The 15,845-nt window shown below is 49.7% G+C and overlaps 1 protein-coding gene across 5 annotated transcripts in view; it reads right to left on the bottom strand.

Annotated features, from left to right (window-relative positions):
* The window catches only part of camkk1 (calcium/calmodulin dependent protein kinase kinase 1), a 125,413-nt gene that overhangs the window by 36,867 nt on the left and 72,701 nt on the right, over positions 1-15,845 (bottom strand). For 4 of the 5 annotated variants that reach the window (XM_033045922.1, XM_033045924.1, XM_033045923.1 and 1 more), the window contains 3 exons: positions 5,916-5,963; positions 4,627-4,680; positions 320-371 (listed from right to left, as the gene is read on the bottom strand). In XM_033045922.1, coding sequence (XP_032901813.1) covers positions 320-371; positions 4,627-4,680; positions 5,916-5,963 — 154 coding nt within the window. Of the gene's footprint in view, positions 1-319; positions 372-4,626; positions 4,681-5,915; positions 5,964-10,588; positions 10,753-15,845 lie in introns of those variants that run through there. The other variant, XM_033045926.1, reaches the window with a different exon arrangement.

The following is a 15,845-nucleotide window of genomic DNA, read 5'->3' as shown; positions in this document are numbered from 1 at the left end:
TAAAGTTCCGACAGAGCTGGCAAGATTGAACACACAGATAACTAACATGTAGGTACAGCTTGGATGGCATTTGTGGGGGAGACGTGGTTCATAGGGTGCAGAGATGTAGACCATAAGGTGGGGGGGGGGGGGGGGGGGGGGGAGATGTAGACCACAAGGATGTGGAGATGCTGACCATAAGGGGTGGGGATGTAGACCATAAGGGGGCAGAAGTGGACATCCACCCACACCAGTATCACGGATTGCAATATAAGGCCAAAAGCCTGGAATTGGACAAATTGTATCAGAGTATAAATAGGCAAACTGGAAGCCAACTCACGCGGAAATCCTTGCTGTTTCATCAGCCTCTTTTTGGAAAGTACCTTCATGGCCTGGGGAGAAAGAATATTCCTGTCACCATCAAGGACTTTTACACAAAACACCATGTCATTGTTAAATATTAGAAAAGAGATAACATCAAGTAATTAAATTTCAGCAGATTTACTAAACACTTTGGCAGTAAAGATCAGTGCAGAGTTGCAGGGGCCGTATTCAAAGATTGAAATATATCCTGGTCAAAAAAGCAACCCTAAGCACTTGCCTGCTCCTTGCCACCATGTTCCTGAGCCTGAGTGCAGGGAGAAGTCTCGGGTTCCTGAACCCTCTCTCTGAAGGCCACAGCTTCAACATCTTGCCAAAGAGGGGGCGCTGTCCTGTGCACGGCTGCCCTGCCAGCAGTTGTCTGTCTTTTCACCGTTTTATTTTTATTTTTAGTTAGTTAAAGTGTTTTGTTTGGAGGTCTAGACTTTTTTATGTGGGGGGTGGAGGGTGGGGGGGGGGAAGGGGGAAACTACCTTTCAGGGTCCCTACCTGGTCAGAGAGGCAGCTTTTCTCCGGGCTGCAGCTTCGACCCGTCCTCGCGCGTACCAGCGGGCCTGGAGCGGCGTTTCCTGTCGGGGACCGCCCAGAACCTCGGCTTCGGTGGCGGCACAGCGCTGGAGCGCTATCGTGGAGCGGGCGATGCCTTGCCTGGGTCGCCGTGCTGGAGCTCCGGTGAGCTGAGACTGTGGAGCGACCAGCTGCGGGCGGCGGAACTGAACTTTGCACCGGGAGCCTGGGATCTCGCGACGAGATCGCCAGTTGTGGAGCTCCAACCGGCGCGGCCTTGTCGGCTTCAGAAGCCGCGGCCTCCAGTACGGAGGCGGCCGTTTCAGGGTTCCCAAGCCGCTGTGAGAACTCTCCCGACGCCGGAGCACCACCACCCGGCGAGAACGGCCAGGAACATCGGGCCTCCGTAGAGGCAACTGTGGAGGCCTCAATAGGCCCGACTATGGGTGAACTGGGGTTGGGGGCTGGACATTGTGCCTTCCCTCATGGTGGGAGCCATTGTGGGGGGATGTTCTTTGTGTTTAAGACTCTCATTGGTGTCATGTCTGTATTCTTTTGTGTACTGCAAAATGGCAAAAAGCATTTCACTTCACTACACCTCGGTGTATGTGAATGTGACTAATAAAATACCTTTGATACCTTTGGAAAAGGACATACAGTAGAGGCGGAAGCTCGCGTATCCTAGACCCAACTTAATGCCACAGAAAATGAAACTCCCATCAGGGTGGGAATTAACTCAGGCAAACTATACCAGGTTCTCCCGACGCCGGAGTACCATCACCCGGCGTGAACATCGGGCGCCGTGGCGGCGACTGTGGAGGCCTCAATAGGCCTGACTATGGGCAAAGGGGAGGAAAAGCTGAGATGTTTTTTTATAAGATTTAATTAATTTTATTTTATTTTTCTTCAATTATATAGAGAATTGGTGAGACCACATGAACTCATACAGCATGGAATCAGACCCTTCGGCCCAACTTTCCCACGCCGACCAACATGCCCGATCTACACTAGTCCCACCTGCCTGCATTTGTCCCATATCATTCTAAATCTACCCTATCCAAGTACCTGATCAAGTCTGGAGTTCTATGTGAAAGACTGGATATGACAGAGGGAGGAATGATTAGTAAGTTTGAAGATATAACAAATATTGGTGGTGGATAGCAAGAAAGATTGTCTACAGCAGGATTAAACCAGCGGAAAGTTGGGCGGACAGTTGGCAGAGGAATTGAAGCCCAATTGCAAGGTGAAACTTTCGGGAAATCATATTGGAGCGAGTCATACAGTTGAAAGAGTAAATGTAGGGCCCTAAGAAATGTTAATGAACAGCGAGACCTAGGGATTCAAGCCCATTGTTCTCTGAAAGTAGCAACATGGGCAGATAGTGTGGTGAAGAATGGACATGGCATGCTTGGCGTCATAGTTTGAGGCATTGAATTATAAAAGTTAGGACAATGTTTTGCAACTTTATAAAGCAGTGATTTGACTGCACTTGGAGTATTGCGTGCAGTTCAGGCCAGCATGCGACAGGAAGGGTATGGTTGCACTAGAGAGAGTGCAGAGGAGATTCACCAGGACGGTGCATATACTGGAGGTGGACGAAGTTACAATCAATTCTTATCGAATGGGGTAATCAAGCTTGTGGGACCGAGTGCCAGGCTCATCCTGCTCCTAGCTCATGTGGTCACAGGTAAACATCATTTAATCTGTTCCTTCAGAGGATGTGGGCATTGCTGACCAGCATCTAATGCCCATCCCCAGATGTCCTCAGATTTTAGGCTTTCCCCCCCTGTTTCCTGGACAGCAAAGGGTCACCCATTTCCCTTTGGGTCAGGCAGCTAAGGCAAATTGTATCAATTGCCGTAACTAAAGTTGATAAAGGGTAGTGGGGTCAGGTGAGGTAGGTCGTGGTGGGTGTGGAGTAAAATGACCAGAAAAGACCAAATGGGCCCAATTCCTCTACTTGGGAATCCTGCTTACTCCCCCACTCCAGAATTGCCACCATCATCAGGTGATCGTCCATTTCCCCAATGCAGTCAAGACATTATCCAGTGAGGGCCACTGCCATGCTGGTCGAGGTAGGTTTGGCATTGTGTGCTGTATGTCTCCATTTAATTCAACAAAATAACTTGGTTAAGGATGAGAGATTTAACTTTCCATCAAGCTAACCATTCCATCAAGAATAAAAGGATAACTAGGCACAGGGGTGAAAAAAGTGTTTAGTAAGCGGAGGTTCCCTCCAGAGTTCAATAAGGCCAGTGTCACAGATAGTGGTCTTTCTCTGCCCCTGTGAATTGTGGGAGCTGCAGCCCTCTATGATCAACCTTTAACCTGAGGGAATCCAAACACAGGTTCCCGCCAATAGGAAGCTGCTTGCCCTTCTTCGGACACAATGGTTTTCAGCTTGGAGGGGCTGGGGGCACTGCCACTGTTAATGGGTGGCTTGTAGGAGTCCCCAGTACAAGTCCTGGTCCCAACCCATGCACCTCCAGACTAGAACTTGTTTGGGACCGACCCAACCTCCAACCCCAAAACAGGATGCGGGCATCTCATATTTGGCCAGAGCCATTCACTCTAACCTCACCATCTATTGTCACTTGAAATATCTCCCAGTACCAATACTTGTCGACACAGAGAACAATGTTTCTACAAACAGACCTGGCCCCCCAATGGTCATCAACTATAGCTGCTTCTTCGGAGGGTGGTGAGTCTCTATCATGGAAGGTTATGGAGACTGGGTCATTGGGGGTAATTAAAGAGCAAGTCTATACATTTTTGAAAGATCAAGGGGATGAGATTATGGAAGACCCTGTTCTCCAGACACCTCACCACTACATTCTAGTTTATTTTAGTTTAGTTTAGTTTATTGTCACCTGTACCGAGGTAAAGTGAAAAGATTTTATTGCAAGATAACCAGTCAGCGAAAATACACATGATTACAATCGAGCCATCCACCATGCACACATTCATGATAAAAAGGAATAACATGAATAATTAGTGCAAGATAAAGCCAATAAAGTCCGATCAAAGAAAGTCCAAGGGTCTCCAATGAGGTGGATAGTAGTTCAGGACTGCTCTCTAATTGAGGTAGGATGGTTCCGTTGCCTGATAACAGCTGGGAAGAAACTGTCTCACTTTCAAGCTAAACTTGGTTTGATTCCAAAATTTAAAAAATATATTAAAGCTTAAAAAATAAGCGAGATTAAGCAACCTCAATGATGCAGCAGATCCAGAAATATATATGCTGATCTGCTCACCATTCTTGCTACACTGAATCATATTTTTTTGGAATATTTTACACCAGTGAATTCTTTTAACTGCAGGGCTTGGCGATGTGATCAAAGGCTTCAACACAAGGATATGTTTAAACAGTAATGAGGTGTTTGGGGATTTCAAATACTTCTGTATTCAAATCATTACCACAGAAAACACACCATGTCAGCTCAAATACTTTCCCAACTAGTTTACTTTGTTCAGAGAATTAACCTTTGGTGTTCTAATTATAATAAATACGCACGAAACAACTCATTCGGAATGGAACTATCAGATAGCTTGTAACTGTCATCCTCAGAGTTGGAAGTTACAATATCCCAACTGGTTCATCACAACTTTGATGGAAATGGTGTTCATGTTGAGGTGGTTCTAGCCTAAGAAAATCAAGGGCAGGGTGTATTAACCCTATTCTGCCCAAAGGAAGAGGTGACTCTCACCAAAGGGCAGCCTCCACCTCCAGTACAAGATACGGATCACCAGCTTACTCACGTAATGCTTGTCGTCATTTTCATTGTACGCCAACTTCACCACGCCATAGGATCCCTGTCAACAAAGCAAAGCTCAGATTAGTCACCAGATAGTGAAATCATTTCCTCAAACGTTAGAGGAAAGACACACAGATCGCAGCCTTAAGGGCCTGTCTCACTTGGGCGTCATTTGCGCGTCACGCAGGTGGCGCACGGAGATTTTGTGAATCCCAAAATCCTGGGGCGTCACTGCCTACGCCACCACGTCTCACCACGCGCGCATAATGCACGCCATGAGCGCGTCATGATGCCTGCGTGATGAGTAAATGTTGTCGCGTCGTGCGTCGTGACACGTAAATGATGTCGCATAAATGACGCGCAAATAACGCCCAAGTGGGCCAGGCCTTTTACTATGGAACAGATTCAGAGTTCATTGCCAGGACTTGGAGACCACAATCCGTTCAAATCCAGCTTAGTGGAGAGCACGGGTCTAGGCCGAGACTGAGGTAGGCTAAGGCTTGGCCATTCCCCAAGCTCCTGTTGGTGTCCTGAGCACTTTTAAAGATGCTGCGTCTTGGGCAAGGATTATGTCCAAGTGACAGACAAGGTGTAGGGAAGAATGATACCACCAATTGCCGGTGGATTGGCCTGCCTTGGTTTGAAGCCTAAATCAAGAACGGCTTTAAACATTTTGTGACCTGTTATATTGGGGTTGACGGGTGATCTGGGGCAGCTTTCCAAGGTGAAAGCTCACCCCTGCTCAATGTGAGGATTCCTCCCCTCCCTCCCTGCAGCTACTCAAGATTCAGCTCTGAAGACACATTAATTACAGGCATCCGACCTCTGACCCTGTTGCCGGGAGTCCACTGGCGGGAAACCTCAGCAAAGCATCAGCACCCTGAACATTAGAATGTTGAGAATGAAAGACAAATGTATCTACGATGTTTGAGGAAAATGCCATTTTTCACACACAGGGTGGTGGGTGCATGGAACGAGCCTACAGAGGAAATAGTTTCAATAGCAACGTTTAAAAGATATTTGGATAGGTACATGAATAAGAAAGGTTTAGAGGGATATGGGCAGGCATGGACAAATGGGAGTAGCTTGGATGAGTCATCTTGGTCGGCATGGATGATTTGGCTGAAGGACCTGTTTCCTTATTTTTGCCTCTATGACTATAAGAATCCATTCAGTCCCTGAAAACATCCATGGGAAAAGATCCACCTCTGACAATGAGGAAGGGCATGGCTTCCCAATTCATACAGTTACTTAGAACGGAGTTGCAACATCAAAACACCAGCTGCTATTTACCTTTCCAATTTCAGTCTTCAGCTGGTATTGGTTCAAACGCATAAAGTCCTAGAGGGAAATAGGAACAATATTAATCACTGGTTATCTTTGATCTTTGCATTTTTACAGAAGAAAACAAGAGTAGGCAAATTAATCCTGCTCAGCTCACATTTCTGCAAGTGAAAGTGCCACGCCTTCCAGTTAACTTGGCTGGAATGGTGAAACAAAAGACAAAAGACCAGCAGTGTAGGAAGGAACTACAGATGGTAGACAGAAAATGCTGGAGAAACTCAGCGGGTGAGGCAGCATCTATGGAGCGAAGGAAATAGGCAACGTTTTGGCCAGAAACATTGCCTATTTCCTTCGCTCCATAGATGCTGCCTCACCCGCTGAGTTTCTCCAGCATTTTTGTTTACCTTCGATTTTCCAGCATCTGCAGTTCCTTCTTAAACAAGGAACTACAGAAGTTGGTTTAAACCGAAGCTGGAGTAACTCAGCGGGTCAGGTAGCATCTCTGGAGAAGAGGAATTGGTGACGTTTCGGGTCAAGACCCTGCTTCAAACTGAGAATCAGGGGAAAGGGAGATGGAGAGACCAGCATTTTAATTTCCAAATTATGGTGCAGTGGAGTTTGTGAATTGCCTCTGGCAGGTATTTTAAATGCAATGTTACCTATCCGTGAGTATATCTAATGGATCTGCAAATGAAATGTTGTAAAAGTCAGATAATCTGGCAACCGATGTTCCGATGTCCCAATGGTTCAGCATTGATTTACCAGGTTGTTTCCTGCACTCCCTTTATCGCAATAAGTCCCTACTTCTCACACTCTCTTTAAACTCACGGGGTCCATTTTGTCCACACGTCCTTTAAAATAGGTGGGGCCCTGTTCCCCATTCTCTCTTTACGCATAGAAACATAGAAACATAGAAAATAGGTGCAGGAGTAGGCCATTCGGCCCTTCGAGCCTGCACCGCCATTCAATATGATCCAGAGATTCACCACTCTCTGTGTGAAAAATGTTTTTCTCATCTCGGTACTAAAAGATTTCCTTAAACTGTGACCCCTTGTTCTGGACTTCCCCAACATCGGGAACAATCTTCCTGCATCTGGCCTGTCCAACCCCTTACGAATTGGACAGTGCATGTTATGGCACTGCTTCTTAGTCTTCCTTCGACCTTACGGGGTTCCTAAAAAAAAACGTTACATCAACGTGTGATGAAGAAGAAAGAAGAGAGACAAAAGCATGTGGGATATAAACCCGATGACATCCAATTGTCCAGAGAATCTGCTCGTACGCATATTAAAGTCCAGCAGGTTGATTATTGGAGTTTTACTGTAATTGCAAAAAAACCTTCGGAACATGAGATTATATTGAGGAACCTTGCTCCAATAATTGACGGTTGATTTGGTACTGATTTCAGTTTGTGGAAGAAAGTTCTGTGGAAAATGTTATGTCAGTAGAGGTGCTCCTGACTTCACTCTGACTGTTGACCATGTTTCCAGCACTACCTCAGAGGGCAGTGGAGGCAGGTTCTCTGGATGCTTTCAAGAGAGAGCTAGATAGGGCTCTGAAAAATAGCGGAGTCAGGGGATATGGGGAGAAGGCAGGAACGGGGTACTGATTGAGGATGATCAGCCATGATCACATTGAATGGCGTGCTGGCTCGAAGGGCCGAATGGTCTACTCCTGCACCTATTGTCTATTGACTACAACAGTACAACCAGCTAGCTGCCGATTATTCCCAGTATATAGGGAATGATGATCAAATCACCCATTTAAAGTTACAAAAAATATAACTCTAGTCACCTTAGTTTTCCACATAGTTTGACTCTCAGAATCCAGGAGTAATTTGGATGATCCCCTGCTGTACTCCCATCGGCAGCAAAGTATGTGGCTAAGCTGCTGGGTCCAGGACTGCTCTCTGAGCTGTTGGTGTGGTCTAACCAACATCAGTCTCATTTGGTTTGGTTTATTATTGCAATCACATGTACCAAGATACCAAGTGAAAAACTTTTTTTGCCCCTGCTATCTAGACAAATCACACTGTACATGAGTACCACAGGTAGTGCAGAAGAGAAAATAAAGAGAGTGCAGAAGATAGCGTTACAACACGGTCGCACAGCAGTAGAGTTGCTGCCTTACAGCGCCAGAGAATTGTGCATTTGACCTGTACCCCTGAACCTGCCTTTCATGTGGGGCCCAGTCGCCCTTTTAATTACGGCTCAGATCGGTACAGCACACAATGAAAATCTCACGCACCAGCGGCGAGTCTCTCAAACAAGTCAGTGTATTACACCTTGTTACAATATACAGGGCGGCACGGTGGCGCAGTGGTAGAGTTGCTGCCCGGGTTCCATCCTGACTACGGGTGCTGTCTGTACGGAGTTTGCACGTTCTTCCCGTGCCCTGCGTGGGTTTTCCCCGGGAGCTCCGGTTTCCTCCCACACTCCAAAGACGTACAGGTTTGTAGATTAATTGGCTTGGTAAAATTGTAAATGTTCCTGGTGTGTGTAGGATAGTGTTAGTGTGAAGGGATCGCTGGTTGGCCCGGATCTCGGTGGGGGCTCGGACTCGGTGGGGGCACGGACTCGGTGGGGCGAGGACTCGGTGGGGGCGCGGACACGGTTGGGGGCGCGGACTCGGTGGGGGCTCGGACTCGGTGGGGGGGAGCGGACTCGGTGGGGGAGCGGACTCGGTGGGGGTGCGGAACTCGGTGGGGGTGCGGACTCGGTGGGGGCACGGACTCGGTGGGGGCCCGGACTCGGTGGGGCGCGGACTCGGTGGGGGAGCGGACTCGGTGGGGGCCCGGACTCGGTGGGGGCCGGACTCGGTGGGGGTGCGGACTCGGTGGGGGCACGGACTCGGTGGGGGCACGGACTCGGTGGGGCACGGACTCGGTGGGGGCACGGACTCGGTGGGGGCGTGGACTCGGTGGGGCACGGACTCGGTGGGGGCAACGGACTCGGTGGGGTGCTCGACTCGGTGGGGGAGCGGGCTCGGGGGGGGCGGGGACTCGGTGGGGCACGGACTCGTTGGGGGGCACGGACTCCGGTGGGGGCACGGACTCGGTGGGGGCGGGGACTCGGTGGGGGCACGGACTCGGTGGGGGGCGCGGGCTCGGTGGGGGCACGGACTCGGTGGGGGTGCGGACTCGGTGGGGGCACGGACTCGGTGGGGTGCTGGGACTCGGTGGGGCACGGACTCGGTGGGGGCACGGACTCGGTGGGGGCAACGGACTCGGTGGGGGCGTGGACTCGGGGGCACGGACTCGGTGGGTGCACGGACTCGGGGGGGACGGACTCGGTGGGGGCGGGGAACTCGGTGGGGGAGCGGGCTCGGTGGGGGCGGGGACTCGGGGTGGGGCACGGACTCGGGTGGTGGCACGGACTCGGTGGGGGCGGGGACTCGTGTGGGGGCAACGGACTCGGTGGGGCACGGACCGGTGGGGGAGCGGACTCGGTGGGGGCCCGGACTCGGTGGGGGCACGGACTCGGTGGGGGCGCGGGCTCGTGTGGGGGCACGGACTCGTGTGGGGCAACGGACTCGGTGGGGCACGGACTCGGTGGGGCACGGACTCGGTGGGGGCACGGACTCGTGGGGGCGGGGGACTCGGTGGGGCACGGACGCGGTGGGGGCGGGACTCGTGGGGCACGGACCGGTGGGGGCACGGACTCGGTGGGGGCGGGGACTCGTGGGGGCACTGACTCGGTGGGGGCGGGACTCGTGGGGGCACGGACTCGGTGGGGGCAACGGACTCGGTGGGGGCGGGGGACTCGGTGGGGGCCCGGAACTCGTGGGGGCCCGGAACTCGGTGGGGGTGCGGACTCGTGGGGGGCAACGGACTCGGTGGGGCACGGACTCGGTGGGGGCACGGACTCGGTGGGGGCACGGACTCGGTGGGGGCACGGACTCGGTGGGGGCTCGGACTCGGTGGGGGCGCGGGCTCGGTGGGGGCGGGACTCGGTGGGGGCACGGACTCGGTGGGGGCACGGACTCGGTGGGGGGCACGGACTCGGTGGGGGCACGGACTCGGTGGGGGCACGGACTCGGTGGGGGGCACGGGCTCGTGGGGGGCACGGACTCGGTGGGGGCGCGGACTCGGTGGTGTGCGGACTCGGTGGGGGCCCGGGCTCGGTGGGGGCACGGACTCGGTGGGGGCCCGGACTCGGTGGGGGTGCGGACTCGGTGGGGGCGCGGGCTCGGTGGGCTGAAAAGCCTTTTTCTGCGCTGTATCTCTAAACCAAACTACAGATAAAGTGCAGGTATAAAAAGTGCATGGACTTTAATATGGTAGATTGGGAGATCGGGAATACATCCTGAGCAGATGAGAGGTCCATTCAGTAGTCTGAGAACTGTGGAGAAGCTGTTCTTAAATCTAGTGGTGGGCGCTTGCAAATTTCTGCCCAATGGGAGAGGGGAGAAGGGGGGAATGGCTGAGGTGTGATCGTTCCGTGATTATATTGACTGCTTTCCCGAGGCAGCTGGAAGTATAAATGGAGTCGATGGGGTAGAGACTGGTATGAGAGGCTAGTTCTTGTTCCAATAGGGGACTGGTAGCCCCATCTGGTACTGATTGCCCTTCCTCCCTGTAATTTTCCCAACACAGGTCAAGTCTCATAACGAGAATAATCAAAAGGTCAGGAATTCCAACCACAAGAGAGAATCGTTATTTGCGAAAATAAACAGCGACTTACCATTTAAAAACTTGCAGTGATTGTCCGAGCACGAATGCCAAAATAGGTAACGCTACCCAGCAAAGAGAGACACAAGCCCCAGCCTGCCTGCACAAAACCACACACACACACACACAACTTTGCAACATGTTGCTGTCGAGGAGTGTGGCTTCCCTGGCTGGCAGTCAGCTGCTGAGGAATGTTGCTGGAGGGGTGAAAGAGAGAGAGAAAGGAGAGAGAGAGAGAGAGAGAGGAGAAAGGAGAGCGTGAGAGGAGAGAGGAGCGGGAGAGGAGAGAGAGAGGAAGGGGAGAGGAGAGAGAGGGGAGAGGAGAGAGAGAGGAGAGAGAGAAGAGAGAGAATAGAGAGAGAATAGAGAGAGAGGAGAGAGAGGAGAGAGCAGAGGAGAAAGAGACAGAGAGAGAGGGGAGAGAGAGAATGAAGTGAAAGAGCGAGAGGAGAAAGAGAAAGGAGAGAGGAGAGAGAGCGAGAGAGTGTGAAGGGAGGATAGAGGATAGTGTGAGAATGAGGGATAGACAGTGAGAGAAGAGAGGAGAGGAGGAAGAAGAGAGAGAGGGGGGGAGAGATCGAGAAGGGGTATAGAGAGAATGAGGGACAGACAGTGAGGTAGAGGCAAGAAAGAAAAGACAGAGGGGGGAGAGGAGAGGAGCGAGAGGGGGAGGAAGGTGAGGGAGAGAGAGAGCGAGAGGAAGAGAAGGGGGTGAGAGAGAGAGAGAAAGGATGGGGGAGCGAGAGGGGGTGAGAGGGAGGAGAGAGAGAGAGAGAGAGAGAGGAGAGAGAGGAAGGCGAAAGAAGGAGAGAGAGGGAGAGGAGAGAGAGAAGGACAGACGGAGAGAGAGGGAGAGAGGGGGAGGGGAGAGAGGGGGAGAGAGGGGGAAAGAGGGAGGGAGAGAGTGTGAAGGAGATAGAGAGAATGAAGCACAGACAGCAAGAGGTAGAGAGGAGAGTAAGAGGAAAGGAGAGAGAGGAGGAGCAAGAGAGAGGAGAGAGGAGAGGAGAGGAGAGAGAAGGAGGAGAGATGGAGAGAGAAGGAGGGAGAAGGAGTGGAAAGAGAAGGAGAGAAATAGAGACAATGAAGAGGGGATATTGAGAGAATGAGGGACAGACAGCGAGAGGTAGAGAGGAGAGGAAGAGTAAAAGAGAGAGAGAGAGAGCGAGAATGACAGAGAGAAATTGAGAACTGTAGTTAGAGAGAAGGTAAGAAAGAATGGATTCTGATGTCTGCTGTTTTTTATATCCTTGGATTTGGCTATTGGCTGGGTTATTATCAGCTGCCACCTAGATTTTCAAGGGATGAGGTTCATGCGAATGCAAGGATGGGCTTCAGTTTGCTGGGGATTTTTCACAACGGGTGAAAACAATTTAGAGTTGTCGTCGGGGATTTGACATGAAGAGGTTCAGCTGTCTGCAGGTTTTGATTCTCTTGTGGTTCAGCTGTGTGTGTTTTTCCCTTGTCACAGTGGCCACAACTGTCTGCTGGGTGTTTACATGTTGAGATTCAACTGCTTTGTTCCCCACAGTAGATACAGTGGTCCGCTGGTTATCTATGTCTTGTGGATCTGTGGTGCTGTTTTCTCCACCACAGTATCTTCAACTATCTAAAATAGACACAAAAAGCTGGAGTAACTCAGCGGGATCAACTATCTGTTGTGATTCTTATATCATATCATCATGGCAACTAAACTAAACTAATCTAAACTAAACTCAACTAGACACAAAGTACTGGAGTGACTCCGCGGGTCAGGCAGCATCTCTGGAGAAAAGAAATAGAAACATAGAAAATAGGTGCAGGAGTAGGCCATTCGGCCCTTCGAGCCTGCACCGCCATTCAATATGATCATGGCTGATCATCCAACTCAATATCCTGTACCTGCCTTCTCTCCATACCTCCTGATCCCTTTAGCCACAAGGGCCACATCTAACGCCCTCTTAAATATAACCAATGAACTGGCCTCAACTACCTTCTGTGGCAGAGAGTTCCAGAGATTCACCACTCTCTGTGTGAAAAATGTTTTTCTCATCTCGGTCCTAAAGGATTTCCCCTTTATCCTTAAACTGTGACCCCTTGTCCTGGACTTCCCCAACATCGGGAACAATCTTCCTGCATCTAGCCTGTCCAATCCCAAATAGGTGATGTTTCGGTTCGAGATCCTTCTTCAGACCCGAACCGTCACCTATTCCTTTTCTCCAGAGATGTTGCCTGACCCACTGAGTTACTCCAGCATTTTGTATCTATCTTCAGTGTAAAACCATCATCTGCAGTTCCTTCCTAAACTAAACTCAACATCGTCCAAGACTGCCAAGATAACTGTTGTGAATTTACACCTGCATCAAACATGAATATGGGCATAGACACAAATGCTGGAGTAACTCAGCGGGACAGGCAGCAATTCTGGAGCGAAGGAATGGGTGATGTTTCGGGTCAAGACCCTTCTTCAGACTGGACTCTGGTGTAAACCAGCATCTGCAGTTCCTTCCTACACATGAACATCGGGCAGCATGGGCGGATTTTATTTTTTGGTCCTGGAAACCATTAATGTGCCTTTAGTGCTGAGCCCTCTGCCCATGTGGACTGGAGCTTTTACCCATCTCCTTCCCCCTAAAGCAGTCAGACAGTACAGCTCGTTCCATTTACATGCGAAAGTGCAGATGGTATGAAGTCTAAGTAAGAAAGCTGACGGGGAAACAGTAAACCGGAGGCCTGGGAGTGCTTTTTAGTTCAGCAAAGGATTACCGAGAAATTGATATGTCAGAGAAAATGAAATATGTGAGTATATCAGAGACAGACATTGTACGTTGTTTAAGAAGGGAAATGGAGATAATCCAGGAAATTCAAGGCCGGTGAGCCTCACATCAGAGGTAGGGAAGCTGTTGGAGAGGATTCTTTGAGATGGGATTTATTCGCATTTGTATGAGAATCAGTTAACTAGGGACAGTCAGCTTGGCTTTCGACACACGGCAGGCCACTTGATTGAGTTATTTTGAGCAAAGCGATTGATGAGGGTAGGGCAGTAGATGTTGTCGACATGGATTTTAGGAAGGCATCTGGTAAAGAGTCACATGATGCACTGATCCAAAAGATTAAGGTGCGAGGAATCCACGGTACTTGGTAGATTGAATTCAGAACTGGCTTATCCATGGAAGACAGGGAGTAGTGGTGAAGGGCATCATTCTGGCTGGAAGTCTATGACCAGTCGTGTTCAGCAGGGATCAGAGCTGGGACTGTTGTTGTGATACATATAAGTGACTTGGATGATGTGATGAGTAAAAATGATTTGGGCGTCAATGTAGAGGTGTTGGTTAGTAAGCTTGCAGACAACACCAATGTTGATGGATTTGTTCACATTGAAGATAGAACAGTACAGTATGCACAGGAACATGTTGGCTCATAATGTCCTGGCCAAACCACAAAGCACTTGTCTCCTAAGCAAACCAAGCGAAACTAGCCTAACCATATGCAGCCTAACCAAAAGCCGAGTGAGGAGGCCTTTCAAAATATACACCAGGATATAGATCAGCTACAGATATGGGTGGAGAAATGGCAGATAGAATGTAATCTGAGCAAGTGTGAGTGGTTGAACTGTGGGAAATCAAATGTAAGGGGGAAGTGTACAGTTAATTGCATTGATGTACAGAGGGATCTTGGGGTCCAAATTTACAGCTCCCTAAAAGTAGCAAAACAAGTAGATAGGGTGGTAAGCGTGTGGTCTGCTTGCCTTCATCAGTCGAGATATTGAGTATGAGTCAGGAAGTCTGGTTAGGCTTTGCTTAGGCCGCATTTAAAACATTAATGTGCAGTTCCATTGCAGGAAGGAATGTGGAGGCTTTAGGGGAGGGTGCAGAAGAGGTTTGCCAGAATGCTGTCTGGATTAGAGGGTATTAACTATAAGGAATAACAAATTTAGATTGTTTTCTCTGGAGCAATGGAGGTTAGGGGGAGACTTGATAGAAGTATAAATGATGAGAGGCATGGATAGAGTAGAACGTTCCCCTTCTTCAATGGTGGAATAGTCATAGAGTAGAGGGCATGGCTTTCAAGGCAGAATGGAAATGTTTAAATGAGATGTGCATGGAAACATAGAAACTAGGTGCAGGAGGAGGCCATTCGGCCCTTCGAGCCAGCACCGCCATTCATTGTGATCATGGCTGACTGTCCCCAATCAATAACTCGTGCCTGCCTTCTCCCCATATCCCTTGATTCCACTAACCCCTAGAGCTCTATCTAACTCTCTCTTAAATCCATCCAGTGACTTGGCCTCCACTGCCCTCTGTGGCAGGGAATTCCACAAATTCACAACTCTCTGGGTGAAAACGTTTTTTCTCACCTCAGTCTTAAATGGCTTCCCCTTTATTCTAAGACTGTGGAGGGCAAGTACGTTTTTTTTTTTGCAGAGAGCTGAGTGCCTAGGAGTAGATATGATAGAGATGTTTAAGAGGCATTTAGATTGGCAGAATGATATGCAGGGAATGGAGGGATATCGATCACGTGCAGGCACAGGAGATTAATGCCATCATGTTCGGCACAGGCTGAAGGGACTGTTCCTGTGCTCTGCTGTTCTATGTAGATACAAGGAACTGCAGATTCTGGTTTACAAAAAAAAGACACAAAGTGCTGGAGTAACTCAGCAGCTGGAGAACATGGGTATGACACATTCTCCAGAGATGCTGCCCGTCCCATTGAGTTATACCCAAACCTTCCCACCCACTTGTTCTGCAACAAAACCTGTTTCATTTCCAACATTCACCAAATCTGACAAAAGTTCCCTGAAACATTAACTCTATTTCTCCTCCCACACATGCGACCTGACCTGAATATTTCCAGCGTTTTCTGTTTTTATTTTAGATTCACTGCATCTGCAGTTTTTCCATTCCTTCCTGCCTGTGTTTCTGCCTGAAATACTGTAGATCGTCGAGAGGCAGGGATTAGAGGAAAGACTTTCAGCCCAAACTTCTCCCTGGTGTCTTTGACACGTCAGTTGGAGCTTTGAACTCCCATCTGAGAGGAAACCTGGACTTTATTAAAAATACATAGATTTTCTACATCGTTTTCCAAGATTATTCAATGGGAGGGAAGATTTTTTTTAATTATGTCAGTCATGCAGTGCTGAAAAAAACCCTTCAGAAACTTCACCACAAGTTTACTGACTCCCACAACTACCTTGACTACTCCGCACACCCAGCTTTGGTTTAGTTTAGTTTATTTTAGAGATACAGCGCGGAAACAGGCCCTTCGGCCCACCGAGTCCGCACCGGCCAGCG

Source organism: Amblyraja radiata, chromosome 28 (genome assembly GCF_010909765.2).
Source record: "Amblyraja radiata isolate CabotCenter1 chromosome 28, sAmbRad1.1.pri, whole genome shotgun sequence".
NCBI lineage: Eukaryota > Metazoa > Chordata > Chondrichthyes > Rajiformes > Rajidae > Amblyraja > Amblyraja radiata.
The sequence above is the reverse complement of the archived record's forward strand: the minus strand, read 5'-3'. Positions and strand labels throughout refer to the sequence as shown.